We start from the raw sequence: 26,712 nt of genomic DNA on the forward strand, positions 1-26,712 counted from the left end.
AATGGATTGTGGACATTTTGTGCCATTAGTGATATGAATGCACTATAAAGTGGCTATCTAACAGCCTAGTATAGGATAATCATTGTGATGCTTTTTCTATTTACTGTGTAATAAGATAAAACAGTCTGTTGCCACAGAAACAAGTGTACAACATCACAGAAACAACATCCCAATGGCAAAGACAAGACTGTTGGACTTCGACATCCATGACAGTCAATCTGCACTTTTTTACATTGCAGTTTGCAAAATACTAGTGCATTTTTTGCACCCTGTACTTGTAACCTGTGTATGTTGTGTGTGTTTGCACATGTAGCTGATGTGTCATGTGCGTTTCCCCCTGAGGAATGAATAAAGGTGTGTCTTATCTATTAAAAACAAAACAAAAAAAACCCCCACTGGGGATCGTTTAAAGTGATGTACTATGATTGAAGAAACGACTCGGTCTGATCAGTAAACGATCTAAACTCCCAGCAGTGTGTCGCTGATCGTCAGAACTCGAGGCTATTATTAGAAAGTGACGTCATGGCGTGTTGGAGGCGCGTCTCTCTGCCGGTTCAGCAGAATCCTCATCAGCGCCGTTAACTGGTCCTACGGTCCCTCCTTCCCACATGGAGCGGAACCACGCAGCACCACGTGACCCGGGCTCCCTGGACTGAGCCCCTCACACCGCATCATGGCTGCGGAGGATGCGGCCGCGCGGTACCGACGCGGAACCCCGCTGTCTGCCCGGGCTCCGCTCTCTCCGCTCCGCCTGCTGCTCCTCTGCTCGCTGCTTCCCGCTCCATCGCTCGGTCTGCTCGGCTTTCGGCCGGAGGAGACCGGCGCGGAGCTGTCCGTGGAGGACGGGGTGCTGAAAGCCACCGAGGGAACCCGCTTCATGTTGCGGGTCTACTACTCCAGCTCCCCGCAGAGGCTCAACCGCACCGCGGGGAAACGCGCCAATAATGCCGCGCCCTGGATCGCCTTCATCGAGGAGCCAACTCCGGGCCGAGAGGGACAAGTTCACCCGAAGCGGAATATGTGCATGGACAAGAACGCCAGGACGTCCGACATCGAGGTTTTAGGCTCTTTCAAGTCTGCTTCCAGTCAGAACTCGGTGCTGGTGGAACTGCTGGCCAAAGACCTGCGGAGGGGAGAGAAGATCAAATACTACTCCATGTGCGCCTTCGACGGATCCAAATGGGAACATTACCGGACCAGGGACTTCTGGGTGGCCGTGACTGAGCGCTCAGCGGTGCCGGAGCTCTGGCTGCAGGTGTTGGTCTCAGTGCTCCTGCTCGGGCTGTCAGCTCTGTTCAGCGGACTCAACCTGAGCCTGCTGGCCCTGGACCCGGTGGAGCTGCAGGTTCTCCAGAACAGCGGCACTGACACGGAGCAGAACTACGCGCGGAAAATCGAGTCCGTGCGTCGGCATGGAAACTACGTCCTGTGCACTTTACTGCTGGGGAACGCGATCATCAACGCCTCTCTGGCCGTGTGGATGTGCCAGATCCTGGGCATGACCTGGCTCTCTACGGTCATCTGCGCCTTCGGCATCTTCTTCATCGGGGAGATCCTTCCTCACTCGGTGGCGTCACGTCACGGTCTGGCCATCGCTTCCAAAACCATCTGGGTGACGCGACTGCTGATGGTGCTCTCCTTCCCCATCTCCTACCCCATCAGCAAGCTGCTGGACCTCATCCTCAACCAGGAGATCTCCAACTTCTACACCAGAGAGAAGCTCCTGGAGATGCTGCGCGTCACCGACCCGTACCACGACCTGGTCAAAGAGGAGCTCAACATCATCCAGGGAGCGCTGGAGCTGCGAACCAAAACCGTGGAGGACGTCCTGACGCCGCTCACCGACTGCTTCATGCTGGCCTCGGACGTGGTACTGGACTTCAACACCATGTCTGAGATCATGCAGAGCGGATACACGAGGATACCAGTGTTTGAGAACGAGAGGTCCAACATCGTGGACATCCTGTTCGTCAAGGACCTGGCGTTCGTGGACCCGGACGACTGCACGCCGCTGAAGACCATCACCCAGTTCTACAAACACCCGCTGCACTGCGTCTTCAACGACACCAAGCTGGATGCCATGCTGGAGGAGTTCAAGAAAGGTGAGGAGGGACCACAAATCTGGGGCGAGAAGAAGTACAGGTCAGGATATTAGATCGTGTTTATATGCAGTCATTTAAGTTATGTTATCTAACATTTTTAGTAAATTACCTGAATTATGACTACAGACAGCAGAACCAACCCAAGGTCATTCACACAAATAAAGATTCTGTTGGTGGAGATATGCAACAGGGATTAATGTCTTACAGGATGCTTGAACCTGCTTTTGCCATTGACTAATGATTTATGCTTCCATGTTAGGCTCCAGTGAAACTTTTCTCTGCACTTTATCACATTTCATACATCTGTCTAATGCTTTTATCAGCTACAGTTCTGAATGTGATCCAGTGTTTTGCTGCGGGGCATTTAGATAGTTTGAGTCAGTATCTGCTCTGTGGCTAGTTACTATGGCAACTTGTAAGTCTCAGGTGTTTCCAGGTGATAGCGCAGGATGCAGAGTGACCGATACATTCAGACAATTGACGAATTTATATGCTACCATTCAAAAGCTTGTGTTCACCCAGGCTGTTTCCTGTTTTCCATGAAAAGTCATACTTTTATTCATGTAGTAACATAACTGCACAAGGGTTTTCTAATCATCAATGAGCCTTTCAACACCATTAGCTAACACAATGTAGCATTAGAACACAGGAGTGATGGTTGCTGGAAATGTTCCTCTGTACCCCTATGGAGATATTCTATTAAAAATCAGCCATTTCCAACTAGAATAGTCATTTAATACATTAACAATGTCTAGACTGGATTTCTGATTCATTTAATGTTGTCTTCATTTAAAAAATGAGTGAACTTTTTAACAGTAGTGTATTTCAGGTTAACTCCAGATCTGGTATGACAGTAAAGGATATAGTTCACAGCTTTGTAAACATGTCTGATTGGAAGGACTTTTGTTTCGTTTATGCTGACTAGAGCACATGAATAAAAGTGTGAGTTTTCATGGAAACATGAAATTATCTTGAATGGTAGTGTACCTAAATTGTTTCTGTGATTTTATTTAGATGCTTCATTTGGGGAAAAGAAAGCTGTTTTCGAGCATATTACATAATCCAAAAAGCACATCATTTCTAAAATCTGAGTTTATCGAACTAGCTGTTAAAGAACTGAATGAACTGTGCTGGTAAAGCTGCTGGTTTAAGTCCCTGCATCGACCAAACAGATCCAGACAGACAGCTGAGCTATGTTTCAGAACAGTACTTAAACCTCCTCCTGCTCCACTGGGGCTCCTCTGTATTTAATATTAAAGTGATGTAATCCTTTAGGGGATGCGTATCTTTGGAGCTGAGAGGAGCCATGCAGTCTGCACACTGCAGCCCTGCACCAATAACAGGTTCCTATCAGTCTGCAGTGCTGCAGCAGCAGACCAGTTTCCTCCTGCATGCAGTCAGCTGGTCTTCCTCATTTATTGTAAAGCTTAAAATGGGTGGGGTGTGAAGTGGCCAATCACAGACCTCTCTGTTTATCTGCCTTCTACATGCTCAGGGACCCTGCACTGTCAGCACTTTGTGGTTTTCTCTGTTTGTGGTGAGGACAGGACGTGAGGGAGGAGGGAGTGGAGCAGGACACCTTGACCAGCAGACATCCGACAGCTCGTTTATTTACATTTCTGCTCACTGCTGTAGATAGTCAGACAGTATTTGAAACATAAACATTGTTATTGGCATGTTTGCATGTAGCAGTGACATTACTTTAAAACATTTTACTAATCCAAGGCTGGTAGGATTTTGTAAACGTGTCAACCAGTTTGATCTCTACTTCAATCAATCAGTGAAGCCATTCAGTGCAGGCGATCTTTTCTCTCCATCTAATCCGATGTTTTGCTTTCTGATTGTTCCGTGTGGAGCCATGATGTGGGTCCGTCCATCATTCTCATTCTCTGTCTGCTTTGGCCTCTCTTTCCATTCAGTTTTCCACTTGTGACAACATATTCCAGTGTCTCTTTCCTTATGATGCGTCCAAAAAAAGCTCCTTGCCATTTCCTAATTTTGTTCAATAGTATATAATTTGTGTTTGGTAATTCTGAAATGTCTTCATTTCTGATTCTGTCCTTATAAGATAAACACTATTGTTCAAAAGTTTGGAGTCACTTCGAAATGTCTTTATTTTTTGAAAGAAAAGCAGTGATGGTTGCCCATTTCCAGCAACCATCACTCCTGTGTTCTAATGCTACATTGTGTTAGCTAATGGTGTTGAAAGGCTGATTGATGATTAGAAAACCCTTGTGCAGTTATGTTAGCACATGAATAAAAGTGAGAGTTTTCATGGAAAACATGAAATAGCCTGAGCGAGCCCAAACTCTTGAACTACCATTTGCAACCTATTTGTCTCCTGTTTGTATCGTTTATAGGAATAAGCAAAAGAATATAGACAGTCAAGTTCAGGTTGAGATTCTCCCTCAAAAGAAGGCTGAAGAAGGAAACAATTTCACCCTCCATCCACACCTCAAAGTGCACCAAGCACATTAGGTGCTATAAAAACTCAGCCATTAAACTCATCATGATCAGCCAACGAGGACACTTATCATACACGACTTCCGTCACCAGAAGCTCAACATTTACTTTTCTTTCCATGCAAAGACTGTAATTTACTGCATACTCTGGTGAAATGTTCATTCAGCCGTCCAAGGCAGAAACATTTATCCCCCAATTTCTCAAATAACACTGAATAAACTGTTGACTAATATGCCACTCAGACTAAAATATCCAACTGGTCAGACAGTTAGTTACTCGCCAAAAAAATCACAAATGATTTTTTCATGAGTCATTTTTCAACGTATTGCACAGCAGTTCAAACTTTAGAAACACATCCAAGAGTTTTATGCTACTGGAAGTCAGGAGCCAGACTGATTTTAACTTTACAGTAGGAAAGAAAACCCAAACGTATTCTGCAGTCTTGTGTCTCTAAGCGCCATGTGGAAGATGAAACATAATTTGACATTTTTAATATCTACACCCTGTACAGCTGTTTGGTGTTGTTCCCCTGTAGCGCTCTGTGTCAGCATCAGATGCTGCAGGAGTCTCACCGAACCGAAAGTGAAGGGCTGCATTTTTCTGCCGCAGTGCCTGAAAGTGTTGCTACAGAGAGAGGAGAAAGAGCAGGAAGAGAGAGAGAGAGAGAGCAACACAGAGGGAAAGACCTTGTTTATAATCCTCTGGTTGTGTGGATAATCTCATCCAGATCCCTTTGTGGCAACGTGACACAAGAATCATATGTGTTCATCCTCTACAGCTCATAAAAAACATTTTGTGACTATATGCACATAAAACCAATTTAATGTCAGCAGAAAGTACAGAAATACAGAAGCAGGGTCATCATTTAGAGTATCTCGGTTCATGGATGACATCACATGGGAGGTGTGAAAAAGATGTCAGATGTAGAGTAGCAATAGCAAGAACATCCATCCATCCATCCATTATCTATACACTATTTAATCCTCATTAGGGTCAAGGGGGGCTGGAGTCTATCCCAGCTGATTTAGGGTGAAGGCAGAGACACCCTGGACAGGTCACCAGTCTGTCACAGGGATACAGAAGGCTCATTCCAGAAATAGAGGACATTTGGGCTTCTACATTTTTGAAAAATAAACCTTCTCTTTTACAGTTTTCTGCTCCATATTCATCAATAATAGGTAGTAAACTATCAAAGGTGTGATTAGGTCAGTTTACACATCATTGGTACCATTTTATTCCATGTTTTATTTGTTATTTGCTAACCCTACTCTAATCACAGTAACAGGGTTGCTAATCCATGCTAATGTTAGCTTGTTCTCAGCAGTAGAAGCTAGATATTTGGTGGTTGCAGGGTTGAACCTAAACCCAAAGCCTTATCCACTAAGCCATGTCAAAAATAAAGTTATTACAAATCTTACTGTCACAGCTATGGTTGGAGTCCTTCAGTTGGTGTTGTGGGTCAGTTTTGGGTGGTTGATTATCACATATTGGGCTTTGTCTGTGTTGGTTGAACCCAAAATGCTCTCAAACAGGGGTGGAGGTATTTTTCTTTTTTGCTAGTCCAAAGACATGGTTGCCATCTTTGTCAGCCAGCCTGCCGGTTCCCGCAGTAGATGCTGACCTCTGGTGACACGTGCTGTGCAATACAATACAGCATCTCTCTAGGGCATTTATTAAGGTAAACAGAAGAAGAAGTATTTTGAATCTAAATACTCCACCATACAGTAATTCCCAGATACCACCAAAGCCTAAAATGTAGCTACAACTAAAGAGCTGTTCATCTGTTCACAAGCTCAAGCTGCACTAAAATTAATATGTTTCCTGTTTCTAAAATAAATGCAGTATGGTCCAACAAAATGTCCTGATGTGAGTACATTTTAAGACACTGTAGAGCTGTAGCATGGAGGCTGCTGGTCTGCTGAGCCCACACAGCCATTCTTTGGCCTGAATGCTAAACACTGTGTCTGGCACAGATAAAATCGGCAAAGTAACACCGTCCCCGCTGTGAACAACGACGGCAGCAGTTAGCTGGTCCAGGGAACCTGCTCAGTGCCAGGGGTGACGTCGTGTAGACAGACTGGAAGCTGAACACAGATCCTGGATGAGACTCTGTTTCACTCTGCCAGAAAACACAAACCAGAGACTGTATGCAGTGGAACGAGCAATACGTTAAAAGTGAAGATGTCCAAATGATTTTAATCGCTCTGAATCTCAGTGAGGACTGCACAGTGCTATAGTGGTTAGCACTTTCGCCTTGTAGCAAGAATATCCCGGTTCAAATCCTGGCCTGGGTCTGGGATCTTTCTGCATGGAGTCTGCATGTTCTCCCTGTGCATGCGTGGGTTTTCTCCGGGTACTCCGGCTTCCTCCCACAGTCCAAAAATATGCTGAGGTTAATTGGTTACTCTAAATTGTCCATTAGTGTGAATGTGAGTGTGATTGTTTGTCTGTATATGTAGCCCTGCGATAGACTGGCGACCTGTCTTGGGTGTCCCCTGCCTTTGCCTGAGTCAGCTGGGATAGGCTCCAACACCCCCCGTGACCCTAGTGAGGATAAAGTGGTGTATAGAGAATGGATGGATGGATGAATCTCAGTGATGAGACTTCTGTTTGACACAACCACTAACTTACACTACTTTTCAAAAGAAGACAATTTCATGTTTTCCATGAAAACTCACATGTCCTAACATAAGTGCACAAGGGTTTTCTAATCATCAATTAGCCTTTCAACACCATTAGCTAACACAATGTATGTACACAATGATGTTGACACTATAAACTCTGCCCATTAAAATGATTATTATGACTGATTCCATTTTGTGAGCACAGAATTATTGTGCCTCTAATGTGGTTGTATAACAACCTTCAAAGTTCAATGCCATTTATTTAGCCAGAATTCATCTTTCTGTGCAGTTTACAGAAAACTACAAAACCTCATCAAGCCATTCTACAAAACACTGAAATGTGTTGACCAATTATCTCATTAAAAATCAGCCGCTTCCAGCTAAAATAGTCATTTACCACATTAACAATGTCTGGACTGGATTTCTCATTAATTTAATTGAAAAAAAATGCTTTTCTTTTTTTAAAAAAAGGACATTTCTAAGTGACCCCAAACATTTGAATGATAGTGTATTTTCATGGAGCTTGACTAAAGTCTACTCACTACTGATTTAGTCATTACTAACTTCCTTAAAGCAATGTGTCCTATAGAAGCAGTTTTAAACTGTGACTGAGCTGAGTGAATCTCCAGCATCCCCATAACTCCCCATCCTCAGCTGAATAGACATCAAGTTCACCAAAACTCTCACATTTTGAGATAAAAGTTTTTCACTTACAGGCTCTGTAATGTGAACCAAAAAAATAATAAACATAGGCTCCTGTTCATTTGTAAACTGATGCTCATCAGCAGTGATTTACCTTAAACTGGAACACTGCATCAACTCTACATGATGCTTCAGTCCAAAACTTCCATGGTGCAGAGAAGGAGCTGAAATCTATAAAGGAAAAAAGGAGCATAAATATACAGAACAGATGGTAGAGAGACAAACTGGAAAAATAGCACACTAAATATTTTATACTCTGCCTCCCTGGAGGGAAGGAGGGGAAAGGATTTGGGAGTAGTAAATGAACCATTATGGGCTGGATATTTTACAGCAGAATGACAGTATAATTCAATAAATATAATTCAATTCATGTTAAGAGAGCACTTTGTTCAATAAAGTCCTCAGCATTTCACTAGGACTCACTCCTTTAGCCAGTTATTTAAATTCATTTAACCAGCTCCCCATTAATAAAAGATGACACTTCAAAAGTTTGGGGCCACTTAGAAATGTCCTTAATGTTGAAAAAAATATTTTTTTTTTCAAGGAAGATAACATTAAATGAATAAAAAATACAGTCTAGACATTGTTAATGTGGTAAATGACTATTCTAGCTGGAAACAGCTGATTTTAATGGAATATCTCCATAGAGGTAAAGAGGAACATTTCCAGCAACCATCACTGTGTTCTAATGCTACATTGTGTTAGCTAATGGTGTTGATTGATGGTTAGAAAACCCTTGTTCAGTTATGTTAGAACATGAATAAAAGTGTGAGTTTTCATGGAAAACGTAAAATAGTCTGTGTGACACCAAACTTTTCAACAGTAGTGAGACTTATGGGTGGAAGATCATAGACTTTGGGAAATAATAATGATCCAAGAAAAAAAGAGGAGTGTGAGGAAGGCACTCATGCAGAAAGACCAAAGGTGGTTGTATTTCTGAAATCTGACAAACTGTTTTAAGCCTACAGCACATAGTGCTCTCTCAGCCTGCTCTGACCTATTTCGCTGAATGCAGCCAGAATCTTGTGCATTTGTGTGAATCTATGAGCGTTTGTGTGTGAGGTAGTATTTGGCAGGCAGAGGGTGTAGAAGCAATGAAAGAATCTCATGGAGGAAGTTGGTTTGTTGCCAGGAGCTACAAACAAGGATTCACTCTGTTTCTGCCAGTGTGTGTGTCTGAATGTGTGTGTGCAGTGAATGCATGCACAAAGTACAGAAGTGAATACACTGCTGTGCAATATTTAATGATTTAAATTGTGTCAGTTCTTTAAAATAGCCAGTAAAATATTTCCTCGAGGAAATCAAGTTGTGATAATGGGACAGGTGGATCAATGGGCTGGGTTTATCTGCGTGTTTACATCACGGCTTCACATAGAAAAGACTTTCCAGAGGAGATGAAAAATCTAATTGAGTGACTTCATGATGGAAAAGGAGGAAGATCAGGGATCAGCTACAAATCAGTCAAAACACAGCTGCAGCGGTAAACAGAAAATACAGAATGAGTCGTAGTACCACTAATCGGTCATTGTTTCCCTAAAATGACGCCATCGACAGCGACTTCAATCCAATAAACTACCCTTGGAGTATTTTACAACAAAACAAAAGTGGAATAACACAACCCTTTCAGAGCTGAGTGGCTCATAAAATAGTCTCTGAAGAAGTGTCGGACCTCTCTCTAGATATGATAATAATAACTTTATTTACAGTGGTATGAAAAAGTATCTGAACCTTTTGGAATTTCTCACATTTCTGCATAAAATCACCATTAAATGTGATCTGATCTTTGTCAAAATCACACAGATGAAAAAACAGTGTCTGCTTTAACTAAAACCACCCAAACATTTATAGGTTTTCATATTTTAATGAGGATAGCATGCAAACAATGACAGAAGGGGGAGGAATAAGTAACTGAACCCTCTGCCTAAGGAGACTTAAAGAGCTATTGAAACCAATTTCTACCAAACAATTTAAGTCAGGTGTGTGCCCAATCACTGATGAGTGGCTTAAAGCTGCCCTGCCCACTATAAAGCACACACCTGGTAAGAATTGTCTTGATGAGAAGCATTGTCTGATGTGCACCATGGCTCGCTCAAAAGAGCCGTCTGAAGACCTGCGATCAAGAATTGTTGATTTGTATAAAGCTGGGAAAGGATACAAAACCATCTCTAAAAGTCTGGATGTTCATCAATCGACAGTCAGAGAAGTTGTCTACAAATGGAGAGAGTTTGGCACTGTTGCTTCTCTCCCAAGGAGTGGCCGTCCACCAAAGATGACACCAAGAGTTCAGCGCAGAATACTTATAGAGGTAAAAAAGAACCCTAGAGTGTCTGCTAAAGACTTACAGAAATCACTGGCACAGTCCAATATCTCTGTGCACACATCAACTATATGTAAAACAATGGCCAAGAATGGTGTTCATGGGAGGACTCCACGGAGGAAGCCACTGCTGTCTAAAAAAAACATTGTTGCTCCTTTAATGTTCGCAAAAAGGCACTTGGACACTCCACAGAAGTTTTGGCAAAATATGTTGTGGACTGATGAAACCAAAGTTGAATTGTTTGGGAGGAACACACAACGTCATGTGTGGAGGAAAAATGGAGCAGCTCACCAACATCAACACCTCATCCCCACCGTGAAGCATGGTGGAGGGTGCATCATGGTTTGGGGCTGTTTTGCTGCCTCAGGGCCTGGACAACTTGCAATTATTAATGGAAAAATGAATTCAAAAGTTTATCAGGATGTTTTGCAGGAAAACCTGAGGCCGTCTGTCAGACAGTTGAAGCTAAAAAGAGGATGGATGCTGCAACAAGACAATGATCCGAAACACAGAAGTAAATCAACTTTAGAATGGTTTCAGAAGAACAAAATACACGTTCTGGAGTGGCCGAGTCAAAGTCCAGACTTGAACCCCATTGAGATGCTGTGGCATGACCTCAAGACAGCGATTCATGCCAGACATCCCAGGAATCTGACTGAACTACAGCAGTTTTGTAAAGAAGAATGGGCCAAGATTAGTCCTGATCGATGTGCCAGACTGATCTGCAGCTACAGGAAGCATCTGGTTGAAGTTATTGCTGCCAAAGGGGGGGCAACAAAATATTAAATGTGATGGTTCAGTTACTTATTCCTCCCCCTTCTGTCATTGTTTGCATGCTATCCTCATTAAAATATGAAAACCTATAAATGTTTGGGTGGTTTTAGTTAAAGCAGACACTGTTTTTTCCTCTGTGTGATTTTGACAAAGATCAGATCACATTTGATGGTGATTTTATGCAGAAATGTGAGAAGTTCCGATACTTTTTCATACCACTGTATATAGAATCCTTAAGAATAGCGTTTGCAAAGTGCTTTGACAATTAAAACATGCAACGCAGAAAATCAAGCAAGACACAAGGAGACAAGGCAGAACAGTCAATTAAAATAAACAGTAAAAATGAAAGTAAGTTAGTGAATAATTATCTAGATTAGCACTCATATCAAACAAGGGAACTCAGCAATTTAAAAACTGAAGGATAGGATGGAGGATTAAAAGTTAAAGTATAAGAAAATTAAAGAATTAGAAAGATGACATCACACCAAAGAACCAGGTGGCTAAAATTCTGATAAAACAAAAGAGAACTTATGAAATATACAGGACATAATACAGAATAGAACACTGACGCTAAATAAAGCTAAAAGGGAACTTCACATAAAAGTAAGTCTATAAAAGTGGGTTTTCAGAAGGGATTTAGCAGAAGTTTAAATCCCTGCATGCAGGTCTTATATCCTCCTCCTCTCTCCTATGTGGTTCCATATGAAGTGATTAAAAACACAAGATTTAGCTTCTGTAGGTGTGATTTCCTCCTCTGGGGACTGAATACAGCCCATAGACACAGACATAGGAGTAATAATAATACTTCACTGTAAGTAGGTAAGCAACTAAAGTTTATTCATATGTCACCCTTCACAGATAAAAAAAGAATCACAAAGTGTTTTACAGTTAAAGCCAACTAAAGTAATGCCATATTTGGGAGGTGATGCACTTTAGAACCATTTGACATTTAAATGACATTGCTCACTACGTTGTGTATTTGTTCATGTGTATGAGTGTCTGCCTCAACTCATTTTCTGACAGTGTGAATTATGTAATGGCTGGATAAGCGACGCAGCTTTCATCTGCTGCTGTCTGCAGTGCAGTGCCCGTAGGACACACTTTGGCTTTAGGGATAACTCACACACACGACCTTCTGCTTACTTCTGTTTTGTTTCCAGACCCATCTTGGATTGAATAAGGCCTAAATCCTGTTTAATCCCATCTCTGCCAGCCCAGCTGCAAACTTCTCTGTTTCTTTTATTTTCCTCTTCAGTAATGTCTGCCTGTGAACAGTTTTTCAGCCAGCAGTGTGTGGATTATTAATTATTCCATTTGTGTTTGGAAACGCCCCAGGATTTTATCCCTGGCAGCACACACTCATCATCCTGAAAGTAAACACAGCAGAAGCGCTGCAGACTCTGCATATGAGTGTATTCATGTGATGGATTGTGTTTTTCTTTTGCATTAAATCCTCCCTGCTGGTCCACCCGCTCTACTTACTGAACATCTGAACACAACGCTCCACTCCCACTCAGTGAGTCACACGGTAAATACACGCCAGTTAAAGAAGCATCACTCAAATCTAACATCGAGCTGTCTTATCTGACAAAACCCAGCCATTGTGTGCTCTATTTTCATGAGAATTAGAGGGTAAACAAAGAAATTGAAATGCTTTTACAGCAACCACCTGCTGTTTTATTTAAAGTTGCTGTGACACTGAGGACTGTGATGAATCACTTTGATGTTCCAGTAAAATCCAAATGCACAATTCAGCTTGTTTTATTACTGATCAAGAATTTTCTATTATTGGTAGCAAACCATCTGCTAAAGGAAACACAATCACACATCTATGCCATGTTAACAATACTGGACTATTTATGCTGCATTATAAAAGCATTTTCACGGTTCTGTTACATGAACATCCAGAATAAACTCATAAGACTGCCCGAAGCATGATGAATGAGAATTCTCCCTGGAGCAATGAAAGAAGGTCATGTGGTCTGATGAGTCCAGATTTACCCTGTTCCAAAGTGATGGGGGCATCAGGGTAAGAAGAGGTGCATGAAGTGATGAACTCATCATGACTGCAAGCCTGTGGGGGTTAGGGTTATGATCTGGGGTTGGTCAGGTTCAGCAACGTTATGTTCCCAAAGAATGAGGTCAGCTGACTACCTGAAGCTACTGATTGACCAGGTCTTTACATCAATGGAGTTTTTCTTCCCTGATGGCATGGACATGTTCCAAGATGAAGATTCCAGGATTCATGGGGCTCACATTGAGAATGAGTGGATCAGGGAGCATGAGACGTCATTTTCACACGTGGATTGTCCTCCACAGAGTCCAGACCTCAGCCCCACTGAGAATCTTTGGGATGTTCTGGAGAAGACTTTGAACAGTGGTCTGACTCTCCCATCATCAATAGAAGATCTTAGTAGAAAATTAATGCAGCTCTGGACAGAAATAAATGCTGTAACGTTGCAGAAGCTTATTGAAATGATGAATGTGTGTCGATCTCAGAGCTAAAGACGGTCCAATGAAATATTAGTGTGGAACTTCATTTTTTAACAGGGAGTGTGATTGCATAATTTTCAATAAACTAACTTGATCTTGTTTTAATTGGTTAATTAACCCTCCTGTTGTCCTCATTTACGGGCACCAAAAAAATATTGTTTCCTTGTCTAGAAAAAAATCCAAAAATTCAGCAAAAAAATTCTGAAAATTTTCAAAACCTTCAGGAAGAAATTTCCAATAATTCCTTAAAAGTTTCCCTTAAAAGTTTTATTTTAAAAAAGTCCCCCAAATTTGGCAAGAAAATTCTTGTAAATATTTTCAAAAAATGAGTAAAAATCTTCCAAAAAATCCTAAAATAGCTAAAGTGATTACATGCAGCGTGTCCCAAAAAATGTATACACACTTTAAATAATTGTAAACTAGGTGTTTATTATAATTGTTTAATTTTCAACATGTAAAAGAATTTACAAACATCATTCTATTGTTTTGTCACCGCCTGTTCTCAAACTGATGTCCGTTCTGGTCCAGACACTGCCGACAATGTGAAGCGATGGAATAGCACACATCATGAAACAATTCCCTTGGTATTTGTGTGCATTCACGTTCAATGGTTTCTCTCAATTCAGTGACTGTTGCAGGTGTCATTGTGTAGACTTTGTCTTTTAGGTATCCACATAAAAGAAGTCTAGTGATGTGAGGTTAGTTAGTTATCAGCTGCGAAAAGGTGTGTGCATTTTTTTTGGGACACCCTGAATATATCAGTAAAACTTCTAATATTTTCTTTAAGAACAGTCACAAAAAAATCAACCAAAATCCAACGAATTTTGCTGGATTTTGGTTGATTTTTTTTGTGCATGTTCTTAAAGAAACATTTTTAACATTTCTTTTTTCCACCAAAAAATGTCCAAAGATTTCCCAAAAATGTTGAAAACGTTGACATCAGAAGTTTCATTGTGATTTTTTTTTTTCCCCACATTTTCAAACTTTAAACCGGCTCAGTTCCTCATGATGCAAACAACAAACCTGCACTTTTCCTACTCGTGTGTCTGCTGCTAACTGCATCCCTCCCTGCTCACCGTTTCCTTCAGGGAAGTCCCACCTCGCCATCGTGCAGCGTGTGAACAACGAGGGCGAAGGCGATCCTTTCTACGAGGTGATGGGCATCGTCACCCTGGAGGACGTCATCGAGGAGATCATCAAGTCAGAGATCCTGGATGAGACAGACCTCTACAGTATGTATGCAAACACACACACTTGATCAGCTGTTATTGGATCACACTCACTTGTGTGTGTTCCTCAGCTGATAATCGTACGAAGCGACGCGTTTCTCACCACGAGCGAAAGCAGCAGGACTTCTCCATCTTCAAACTGTCAGAGAACGAGATGAAAGTAAAGATTTCCCCTCAGCTGCTCCTGGCCACACACCGCTTCCTCTCCACAGGTAGCACCTTGTGTTTCTGGACTTTATGCAATGAACATCTTTACAGTTGATTCAATTTTAGGTTCTGGTTCAAGTTCAGGTAATGGTTCAAACCTGGGTTTACTGTGATAATCAAAAGAGAAATGAAAAGTCTTTTCAAGGCCTATTCCACTGCAGGACCCTAAAAACAGGGGTGTCAAACTCATTTTAGTTCAGGGGCCACATTCAGCCCAATTTGATCTTAAGTGGGACAGACCAGTAAATCAGAGCACAATAACCTGTAAATTACCACAACTCCAAATCTCTCAAAAGTATGTTCATGTTTAAGGAATTATCTTTTTGCCTCACATTATCAAAAAAAAAAAAAGTAAGTTCAATTTCAACAACATCATGCCCCAGTTTGTCATTTACAAATTTCAACTTCCAGATCACAGAGTGTGTACAAAGACAAAAAACATTTAGTCATAGGTGTCTGGAACTGAATGATGTAGTATTTTATTTCATGATCAAAAACGACAAAAGTCAAACAAAAAAAAGCTAAAAACAACAAAAATTAGACAAAATTTTACAAAAATGAGACACAAAGTGACAAAAAATGGACAAACATCACGAGCGAGACAAAAAGAAGACACAAAACAAGACAAAAAACAAAGATAAAGCAAAAACAAAGCGACAAAAATGGGACAAAAACACAAGCAAGACAAGAAGGGAAACACAAAATGACAAAATGAGAAACAGAAACGACAAAAATAATGAGAAAAATTACAAAAGTCAGACAAAAAAGCAACAAAATAAGAGAAAACATTACAAAAATGAGACACAAAACGACAGAAGAACAATGAACAATCTCGTATTTTAACTTTATGATCAAAACAACTTGTCATGGTCTAGAAATTATTTTAAATTTATAGTTGTACAAATTTACAATCTGCAGTGAATGTCTTCTCTGTAATTTTAAGCTTTTCAAAAGTCATCCCACGGGTCAGATTGGACCCTCTGGAGGGCCGGTTTTAACCCACGGGCCGCATGTTTGACACCCCTGATTTAGAGGCTCGATGGAGGCAGGTCATTTTTGACCCTTAGGAGTGTTCAGGATGTGAAGACCACACAAAGCTTAAACTAGTTCAGTTAAAATCATAAAAGAACTGAGAAACAGCTGCAGGTTTCTGTTTTGAACACTCCATTTATCATTTGTGAAACTGCATTTGTTTTTTAGTTCAGCTGATTCTGCAAAAAAAAACAAAAACCCTGTAACAGTAAATGTGGTCTTTCTTTAGATGTTCATCCATAAATCATTATAAATTTCCTCACCCTCAACCACCAAACGTCTCCAAATGAAAATTATGCTTTTATTCACCAATGAGCTTAAACATTTTTTTTTAAAAACTGAAGGAGCAGCTGCTTAGTTCGTAAAGTACCTTCACAAGCTTGTTGATTTTAACACCATCACGACAACATCTTTGAATTAAAGTGTGTGTTTTACCGTCAGAGGTGGAGCCCTTCAAACCGGCTCACATCTCAGAGAAGATCCTGCTGAGGCTCATCAAACACCCCAGTGTGGTTCAGGAGCTCAAGTTTGACGAGAGGAACAAGCGAGCGGCACAACACTTCCTGTTCCAACGCAACAAACCCGTGGACTACTTCATCCTGGTGCTGCAGGTACCTGACAGAACTAATTTAGCCGTGGATGTAAACGCAGAAGAAGCTGCAGCAGCATGTGTTGCTCAGAGGTTGGTCATGCCGTGTTTTTCAGGGTCGAGTTGAGGTGGAGTTTGGTAAGGAGGCACTGAAGTTTGAGAACGGAGCTTTTTCTTACTTTGGGGTTCCTGCCATCATGCCAACAGGTAAAATTACACAAACATACACACACCTGTTATTCAGAGTCTTATGATGTTGCTCCCTGGTGTCCAAACCAAACCTGCACTCAATATCAACAAACTACATGTCTAACTGTTGCTTCAGCCTGAATACGATACATCAAACTGCTCCTGATTTTAATCTTTACCCTAAATAAAAAATATAATCTTAATTTAGCCTGTAAGTGGACATAATGTCACGAGATATCCTAATTTTTAAGCTTACAGTGGCCCTAAAACCAAACATAAATATAGAGAAAACGTGAGCATATAAATCACTGGAGATGTATAAAGCATGCAAAGAGCTTTTTAAATTAATTGTAAATAGATACACAACAGGGACAAAAGCTAAAAAATCTGCAACTTTTCCAGTCAAATCACTGTTTGTGAGTAAAATCCTGTGAGCACAGACACAGAGAGCAATTTGTGAATTAGCAAACCTTCAGTTCAGCGAATTCCTCTGAACACATTGATCTATGTGAAGGATCTGAAGTCAAATCAAACATATGCAGCTTTAGAGCACACCTGTAGCTGAATAATGAAAGCAGCATCCATCAAGTGAAGAGACTGAAATGAATGAAAGCTTTCAGCTGTAGCATGCAACATCTAGATTAAAACAGGGGCTATGAATGAGTGCATACCGTCAGATTTGATGACAATTACTTTTGTCTGTTCTGTGAACATTCCTGTTCCGCTTGCAGCCACAGATCCTCCGTTCGCTGCATGGGTGGACCGCTTTGAGGTCCAGCGTAGGAGGAGCAGAAAGCCAACTAAACGGCGGGTGGGAACGTTACAGTCGTGCCGGACTATCTGTCATGCACAGCTCACACATCCTGCACCGACTGCATCTCTAGGCGAAGGGAGTAAACCGGAGATGGGGTTGGGTTGTAATTGAGCTGAAGCGAGCATCTGGCTGTCATGATCAATACCGATTATGTTCTAACACACTTTCAGTTCAGATTCAAAACACTATTTTTTTCCCCAATGGGGCCAATTTAGAGAGTGCGCCAACATAAGAGAGCAGCAAACAGAACGGAACGAACATATGCGTCCAAACATGCAGACAGGTCTGCATCCTGGAAGCGAAGCCCATGTCAAGATACTACGAGATCTATAGCATGTTTAAGGGTCTCTTGAAGGATCCTGAAGGCAGCTTTGGTTGTCTGCTTGTTCACAGATGGACCAGATAGAGCTCAATCAGCGATGTCCTAATAATTATGGAGCAGACTTTGTGATGGTGTGTTAAGCGTGGTCTCATTTGTCTGGATTGATTGGAATTATAGCCCCAGGCTAAACTGAGAATGTGAAGCCACAATTGCCTTAGATGAAGGAGGGGTAGAAACGAGATGAAATGTCTTGCTACCCCAAATGGTTCTAACCTTCCCTCTGTAGATTACTGCACTGGAGACTTTCCTAGAGGATTACTACAGTATTGTAGGAAAAACTTCAGGAAATGTCAAGATTGCATCCCAGGTTATCGCTTCTTCTACCAGCTACCGATGGATATGGGTGGGGACGTCCCTCTGCCAGTTGTCTTCTGCTTACTCAGATGCATGTCACATATGGATGCTCTTGTGTCTTGGTGATTGGCTCACTTTCAAGGGGACTGGTTTGTGCTAGAAAACTTCATCCAATGATGCGAGGGAGACTGAGCATCGGTGTAGAGGGTCTATGCAGATGAGAGATGATAAGACACAGCAGAAGGTGTGGAGCCATTAGTAAAAGTTGCTTTTACAACACTGTGTGTGGCCATTGGTGAGAAATCCAATAATCCTATGATGAGCTGATGTGTCCTCAGGTGATAGGCGCGAAGCCCTGTTAAACTTCTCGCGAGAAGGTTATGGATTTTTTGAGAGCATCTCTGTCACACAACATGTGCTTTCCTTATGAGACAAATTGCATGACAGCGGTGATAAGACATGTTAGTCCAGACTGGTTGTTTCAACTACGGTACATTAAGTACTTCGTGGCATCCTAAAAACAAATAAGGTGTGTTGTAATTAATCTTGAACGAGTTCTGACTGCTCATCTGACACCTTTGACTGTAGTATAAAATGCACTTGTGGCGGTAAGTAACCCAGCTGACTGTACTTTTACATGCTCCTCTTAATTCTTTGCCTCACTGCAAGCAAGACAAAAAATAAAGCTGACACAATGAGAGCAGCAACACTGACTGAATTGTTCTTTACAGAACTTCCAGCCTAGCTGGAAACCTTTCGTTAAGGTGCATGTCTTGCTATCAATCTGTGTTGTAGGCTAACAAGGAGAAAATTTTTCCATCCAGTCCAACATCAATCCACTCGCGTTCAAATAGTTTAGGGTTCATGATGAAATTGTCCTTTGATTTTCAAATAGAAGTTTTTGTTCAATGAAGATTAACATTAAAATCAAAGGAATCCATCGAGACATTGTTAATGTGGTAAATGTGATATTCTAGCCTGGAAATCTGTGACTGTAATGTTTTAAGGTGTGAGTATCTCCATATGAGTAAAGAGGAAATTTCCAGCAACCATCATCCTGTGTTCATAGATGCACACGTTGTGTTAGCTAATGGGTTGAAAGGTGATTGGTGATTAGCACAAATGATGCATATGTCCAATAATAAGTGGTGAGTTTTCAATGATAAACATAAGGAATGGTCTGGGTGAGCCACCCCAGAACTTGTTTAGAAGGATAGTAACTCGATTATTCCTGCATTAGGGTCATGGGGAGCAGTCTGGAGTCTAATCACAGCTGATCTTAATGGTGAGGCCAGGAAGATCACCTGGAAGGGATTTTGGTCTACCGCTCTACACAGGGCTAGCATATAGAGACAGACAATCACAACTCAAGGTAAGGACGCACATTTGACACTACGGACAGTTTAGAGAACCTCAACATTGTTTTTGGACTGTTGGGAGGAAGCTGGAGAACCTGGAGAAAACCCCCATCACACGGTAGGAACATGCAAACTCATGACAGGAAGATCCTGGCAAGCACGAGGACTCGATACGCGGAATCATCTAGCTCAATGAGGAAACTTTGCTTCCCCGTTCGAAGAAGAACATGGGATTCTTCAGCTGTGTAACTTTTAAGTAGGTTTCAATTTATACACCAATCAGTCAGACATTCTGACCACTGACAGGTGAGTGAATAACAAGCATCATTTCTAATAATGGCATGACGTCTGCTGGGAAGCTTGAGTCCTGACATTTCATGTGGAATGTTTTGACATCTATCCATTCACTCTAGATACATTCGGCAGGTCAAGCACCCCGCACTTCCATGGAAACAGCAGTCCTGGATTCCAGTTTCCACCCTCAAGCAGGACAATGCACGCTCGACATCGCAAACAAACTGCTCAGATGAGCGCAGGCGGCTAAATGTTCATCCAGGTTGCCACACTCCTCAGATGCCTAATCTTGTCGCTGAGCATCTGTGGGATGTTCCAGGCCCTCCCTTGCAATGCCCACGGACGCCACTAGAATCACAGGCACTCCTCAGAGGTTCTGAGTCGATGAGGTTGGTCATACCTGTTAGCACCTGATCATTATATGTGGTAAAGTGAAACTGAGCAGCTGCCCCAGTGTCTTTGTTGAGAACATCTCCAAAAAACCTTGATTTGCTCTTCAATGCTCTGCTCTGTGTCAATCACCTGCAGCCACACAGAACCGTGACCACCTGACAGGAGGACAGCTCTCCTCAACTCTGAGCCGAAACTCGTGCTGACGAGCAACAGTCCGACACCCCGGAGCCTCGCGACACACTGATGCCCAGCCATGCACTACCACACACCAACCACCACACTCTATGCCCCCACCCAGGAGCCCAGCCGGCCCAGCTCGGCCCCGAAACCGAGGACAGCAGTCCAGGTCCCACACAGCACCCTCTCTGCTGAACGAGAAGAACGCATCGTCCGTAAGTCCTTACTACAGAGAGTCTGAACGACGATGGAGGAATCAGTTTATAGAGTTCATGAGACGTCAGTAACAAAGGATCATCCAGAAGTGAACGGACATTTTATGCCCAACCCATACAATTCCATAATACCCGACAGAATACCCAAACATGTAGTTGATAGTAAATTTAAGGCTTGTCTGACTCAAATTAAAATAAATAGAGAAAAAGATGTTGTGAATAATTGTTTTTTTAATAACAAAATAAGGTCTGGAATTCTCCTAAAATTGCTCATTTTTCTCGTCGTCACCCCACCTCGAATGAGACCAAACTGAACCCAAATAAAAAGTTTAAATAGAAATTTAAATCTTTTTTCGGTATTAATTTTTCCATTGATGCTCTTGTAATTGTAGGAACATTTTTTCATAACATAATATGCTTATAAATAAATAATAATTATGGATGGAACGTGCCGGTCCCACAACATGCATGCAACATGTTCTGGATATTTTTGGCTTTGTTGGTCTCGTTTTGTCATTTTTCTTTGTTTGTCTCATTTTTTGCTCATTTTGTCCTGTTATTGTTATATTTACACTCATAAGACATTGTCCACAAAATGTGTACGCGCAAAGCTAGTCCTCTCTTCTATTTTCATGTTTCATCACATTGTCGAGCTTGATGAATCTCTACATTCTATTTATATTTCAGGATCAGAACTATTCTTTGGACTTTTTTCCATCAGTAGTTTGTCCTCTTGTCAGTCAGTAACAGCTCGCTAATATCTAGCTTCTTCTACCCTGAGAAAAAGCTAACATAGGCATGGCATTAGCATCCTGTTACTGTGATTAGAGTAGGGTTTCGCAACAACAATAAAATACCGTGGAAAAAAAATTGGTGTCATTGATGTGTAAGCCTGAGCAAAGCTTTGAAGTTGATCCTTATGATGAATCTGGAGCAGAAAATATAAGAATAAGTTCATTTTCAAATTTTTTGCAGCCCAAATTTCCTCTGGTAATTCTGGAAGACCCAATCAGACTAATGCTGTCCCCTAACAAACACAAGCGCTTTTTAAATCATTATAGTTTTTAAAAATCGCATGAGGTATATGATTTTTAGATGAATGGAGTTCAATACTCAGCTAGCCAATAAGACTAAGAGTCGGAAGGAACATAAAAGACCGACAGAGAAGAGTACTGATGTAATATAATGCATGAAATTGGGGATGATAGAGATGTCCTGAAAGCTTTGTTTTATCTGACAATTGTTACGAATGCTAGGCCATGTCAAAGGGTCTAGTTTTAAGGTTGAACCACAGTTAATGGGTCCTTTCATTTGGAAAAGAAAAGATTATAAAGCATAGAGAGTGCTTAAAGTTCCAAAGTTATCAACAAGTGTATACTAATTAAATACATTTCCACCTCAGATGTGGTAAATCACGGTTTGATGTGTTCTGTGTCCTCAGCAGTAAGGCGACGGCGAAAGAGTCCAGTGATTCAGTTTTTCCGCATGGATAATGTCCTACATCAAGAGGAACAGATACTCGAGACGAGGCCCACGCTGGTCATTCACTCCATTTAAGTGTTCAAGAATGTGATCTGAAATCCCGACTGCTGACAATAGACTGGGAAGGAGCGGTCTCCATGTCGTAATGTGTCCAGAGTGGAAGAATATTTCCATGAAATACGATCATATTATTGTCTTATGTAGGGTGATGTTGAAGGAAATGTGCTTTGTCTGATACGTAAGGTCAACTTGTAACTCTTTAGAGAAAACTTTCCACTATATACGGCAATCTTTAGGAAATGTCCTATTGTGAAAGAAAGTTCTGTTTTTTTCAATGAAAGATAACAATACTTTAATATATAGAGAACTTTAACTAATATGCGAGCAACTTTACTATGTATGAGCTAATTTTCAGGAAAAAAAACAGAAATTGCCTGGGTGACCACACTGTTTTGATACGGCAGTGTATAATTTTAGTGTTTTCTTTATTTATTTATCTTATTGTTTGGTCTGGAACAGTGCTCCAGTGCATGTACTGCATTGTAAAACTGTGTATAGATTGTGTTGTGATAATAAAGGTCTTGAATCTTGAAATCCTGCTATAAGGAACTTTAGTTCTCTTACCAGCAGAGACCAGATCTTTCATGCACTAACAGCGTCACATCTCTCTCTCTATCATCTTCCTCTCTCGCTCTCTCACTCTCTCTTCTCTCTTCTCTCTCAGACAATGGTGCTCCGTTCCGCGATAGAAAGGACACGTTTCTTTATCAGCACAGCTGTCGCTGATGGGTTCAGAGACAACACTGGGCAAGAAACGCTGCTTCAACTCGTTTCTCTCACACACACACACACACACAGTCCACATCACAACAACACACACACACACAACACCACAAAACACAACAACACACACACAAACCCACAACACGAACACACACACACACACTATTCACCAACCTTTTTCTATGCTCTGTCTCTCTCGTTGGATTTGATCATTGCAAACTCACCGCATACACACACTATACACATACTACACAAGAGTCTACACCACACACATACTATCACACCGACTGGTAAACACTCGCTTCTACTTAAACATACATGATGTTGAACTACTGTGTGCATTCTCCGGCAGTTTACTATAGAGCACTCTGAACATAAACTGCGGAGGATTTGAAAAAATGAACTATCACACGAACAACCGTATTTTATATCAAACTCTGAATGGATTTCCTCTTTGCCACTAAAATTGTATTAGACTATGGAGCCCATCGTGCGCTTAATTTGCATATTCATTCTTGATGGGTAAGATTTTGGAACCAGAAAATAGATCGATATTGTCTTTTTTGCATATAAAATCTGGAAGATGTTAATTAACATTTACAGCGTCATTAGCATCCAGAGCGCTTTTTTTGTGCAGTGATGGTTTGTAAAAATACACAATACAGCCATATAACAAATATTTATAAACGAACAAAACGGGATTGTGTGCAGGTTGTAATTTGTAAACAAACTTGTGAGGGATCCAGCTATGCATTTCCTGATGTTTTGGAAATTTATGTGGAAAAAAACAAAACGATTTTCATTTTTTAGGTTTATTGCACTTTGGCAATTATTGGATAGTTTAAGACTATAATAATGCTATTAATAATAAGACTTGGGATATATATGGTTATATGATGCAAGCATAATATAATACTCCAAAAAACTGTACTAGTTTGTAAAAGGTCAGAATATCCTGGCGGACTTGCACAATGAAGGTCTTAATAGGGTTATTTTACTCTGGAAAGAAAACATCTGAGAGACGATTGAGAAGAAGTGTGTGTGGGTTTCTTAACTGAGTGCGCTGTGAGCCTTTTCAGCTGAGAAGGAAAAACAAAAACTTTTTTACTACATTTAACTTCATCTCAAACAGCAAATACATGGTAATATTATATATGATTCTGCTTTCCACAATAAGAAAATGGATTTCTATCAAATTTCTTAGGTTCTGAATTCATCTTTTCGGAGAATTAGTAAAAAGTAGAAACAGAAAGAAAAAAAAGAAAAAAAAACCATCAACTTTGTGAAATTGTCTTGGACTAAAATATTAACCTCTCAAACCCAAGGCCAGGGAAGTTTGAACATACTGTGAGCGTGAAATAAGCTGCAGGTTCCGCTCGTGTAAGCTACGACTAAAAGTTGGCTCAGATAGCTATAAGCGTGGTTTATCTGCTTTGTGTTTTTCATCTGGATTTTTGGTCAGATTAGGTTATTAGATTGTAATTTTCAAACAAACGGGACAATATATAGCTTTTTTTTTTTTTTTGTAAGTGATAGACGTTGGACCGAGTTGAAATGCATGCCTTTACTTATGTGATAAATCGGGTAATGTTAATTACTGTTGTTGTTAGAATTGGCAAAGCGTGAGATTTGAATGAGATATACTAAAGTTTCAAATGCCTAAATTTTTATTAGGGTCAACCGATGGCTTTTTCAGCTGATGGTGAAATAGTCCTGAATATTAATATCTAAATAGAGATAAAGAATCGTAAAATGCAGGTAAAATATTGCAAACTTGTGCTGCAATTGAGAAAACACAAACTCGCAACACTTAATAATAGGCCAGGCTTATAATCGCGTGACTATGATTTATGAAATTAATAACGGCACCGCATATCATCTATACACCATTAATCTCACATGGTCGTCGGGGACGAGTCTATCCAGCTTTTTCCATAATAACCTACAGGATCATTTTGAAGCTTGTCTCAGACAACAAAGTAAAGAAAACATGATCCCTGGATAGCCGCGTAAGATCATTCAGGAACGGAGACATTTGGGGCTTCAAACGTTTTTTGAAAAAATAACTTCTCTTTACAGTTTTCGCTCCATAATTCATCATATAGGTATAAATATTCAAAGGCTTGATTGGCTGCAGCTAAACATAATGGTAACAATCTGTTTATCGCATGTTTTATTTGGTTGTTTGCTACTCTAACTCTAATCACAGGAACAGGGTTGCCAATCCAGCAATGTAGCAATTTTCTCAGTTCGTAGAGCTTGAATTTAGCTTACTTGCTATGTCTGACTCAATGAGGAAAATCTGACTGATGGAAAAAAGTCAAAAGAATTGCCTGGATAAATTAGGTAGAGAAAGACATCAATCAAAGCTGGAACAATGTGAGAAAATAAAAGCGAGGACATAGCTTTGCTCTAACCATTCTTTTTGACAACTGGTATTGATGGATATAACCAACAAAAACAGACTTACAAAAGGACAGAAATGAGACAAAATAAGGACAGAAATGACAAAACGAGATACTTTAAGACAAAAAACGCATCAACAGGATTGTTGTTGGACACAATGTCATGCATATAATTACTTATTTAAATATTTTGTTGATTAAAAAAAATTCCCTATAAAGAAGGCATTCTAGAATAATAGCCAAATAAACAGATTAAATTTATTTAAACTGTTTGAGATTCAGTTTGGTCATCAGGGTGGTGGAACAAAGAGAAAAATGACATTTTATGAGGAACTCCAGACTTATTTTATTTAAAAATATCTTCAAACTTCTTTCTTTTCCTAGTTTTTAAGATTGGTCTCAGGACAAGTACTTTACACACATTGCATATTTAATATTTGTAATGATATGGACATAATGTCTCACAGTTCTGGAAGTGACTTCATTTGGTGAGTAACTGCATGCATAAGGCTGTTGCTCCACAGCAAAGTGTTCAGATTGCCCATGATCTATTAATTAGTAACAATCAAGAATTGAGGCCCGGATGGAAGAAAAACGGTTAAATTTTCATGGTAATGTCTTCTTTTCCAGTCACAAGAAGAAGGAAAATCTTCTGCGAAGGAGGAAGACACCTCGAGGACATTTTAGAGCAGCCGCTGGTGCTAAAACTAGCAGAGAGTGAAAACGGATCCTGAACACTCCCGTCGATGCTCTTTAAGCTTTTGTAAGACATTGTGGTTCGAAACTATCGAGAGTTTTAGTCTGATAAACACGCTACACATGGCCAATGAAGTGGAGCCGCTACCTACAAATGTGCTGCACAGTGTGAGGAGGACACGAATTCACCCGATAAACACAAGGACGGCTTTGGCATATCTTAAACACAACTTTTTCTATGCTTCTTTATGGCTTCCTCTTCTGGCTTAGATGTCACGAATGCAAAAACACTATAAAACCATTAAGCTTAAAAGAAAAAAAAAAAAAAAAGAAAGAAAAAAAGTCAATGTGCATCCTATGACTGTAGTTTCGCATCACACTGCTCATATATAAAGGAATGCTGTGAATGGTAAACATGTTGTATAACACAAAAATGAGTTTTTTTTTTCTACAGTTTACATGTGATCACGTCTCCAATGGAGCTACAGGGTATGTACGACACACAGGAAACAGAAGGGAAGACTCTAAGATGTGCCTCTTTGTACATACGCTCCATAAATGCCCAGGACATAATCCTCAAAGGTACATGCTCATTTGTGCTGCGCTGATTAGTTACTTTGCAATATACTAATCACTCTGGTCAAGGAATGGGGGCAGAATTAGCGGACGATCGGTGTTGTTGTCCGTGGCTGCAACAA

General features: G+C 40.7%; 1 protein-coding gene across 5 annotated transcripts in view; it reads left to right on the forward strand.

Annotated features, from left to right (window-relative positions):
• The first annotated feature begins 580 nt into the window (after positions 1 to 580).
• Positions 581 to 26,712, forward strand: part of LOC110960430 (metal transporter CNNM1-like) — a 73,050-nt gene continuing 46,918 nt past the window's right edge. The window contains exons 1-5 of one of the 5 annotated variants that reach the window (XM_051946196.1): positions 581 to 2,102; positions 14,564 to 14,707; positions 14,776 to 14,916; positions 16,385 to 16,554; positions 16,649 to 16,739. In XM_051946196.1, coding sequence (XP_051802156.1) covers positions 674 to 2,102; positions 14,564 to 14,707; positions 14,776 to 14,916; positions 16,385 to 16,554; positions 16,649 to 16,739 — 1,975 coding nt within the window. In that variant the 5' untranslated portion in view covers positions 581 to 673. The remainder of the gene's footprint in view (positions 2,103 to 14,563; positions 14,708 to 14,775; positions 14,917 to 16,384; positions 16,555 to 16,648; positions 16,740 to 26,712) is intronic. The other 4 variants (XM_051946199.1, XM_051946197.1, XM_051946200.1 and 1 more) reach the window with 4 other exon arrangements.

The sequence above is a fragment of the Acanthochromis polyacanthus genome, chromosome 3, assembly GCF_021347895.1.
Source record: "Acanthochromis polyacanthus isolate Apoly-LR-REF ecotype Palm Island chromosome 3, KAUST_Apoly_ChrSc, whole genome shotgun sequence".
NCBI lineage: Eukaryota > Metazoa > Chordata > Actinopteri > Pomacentridae > Acanthochromis > Acanthochromis polyacanthus.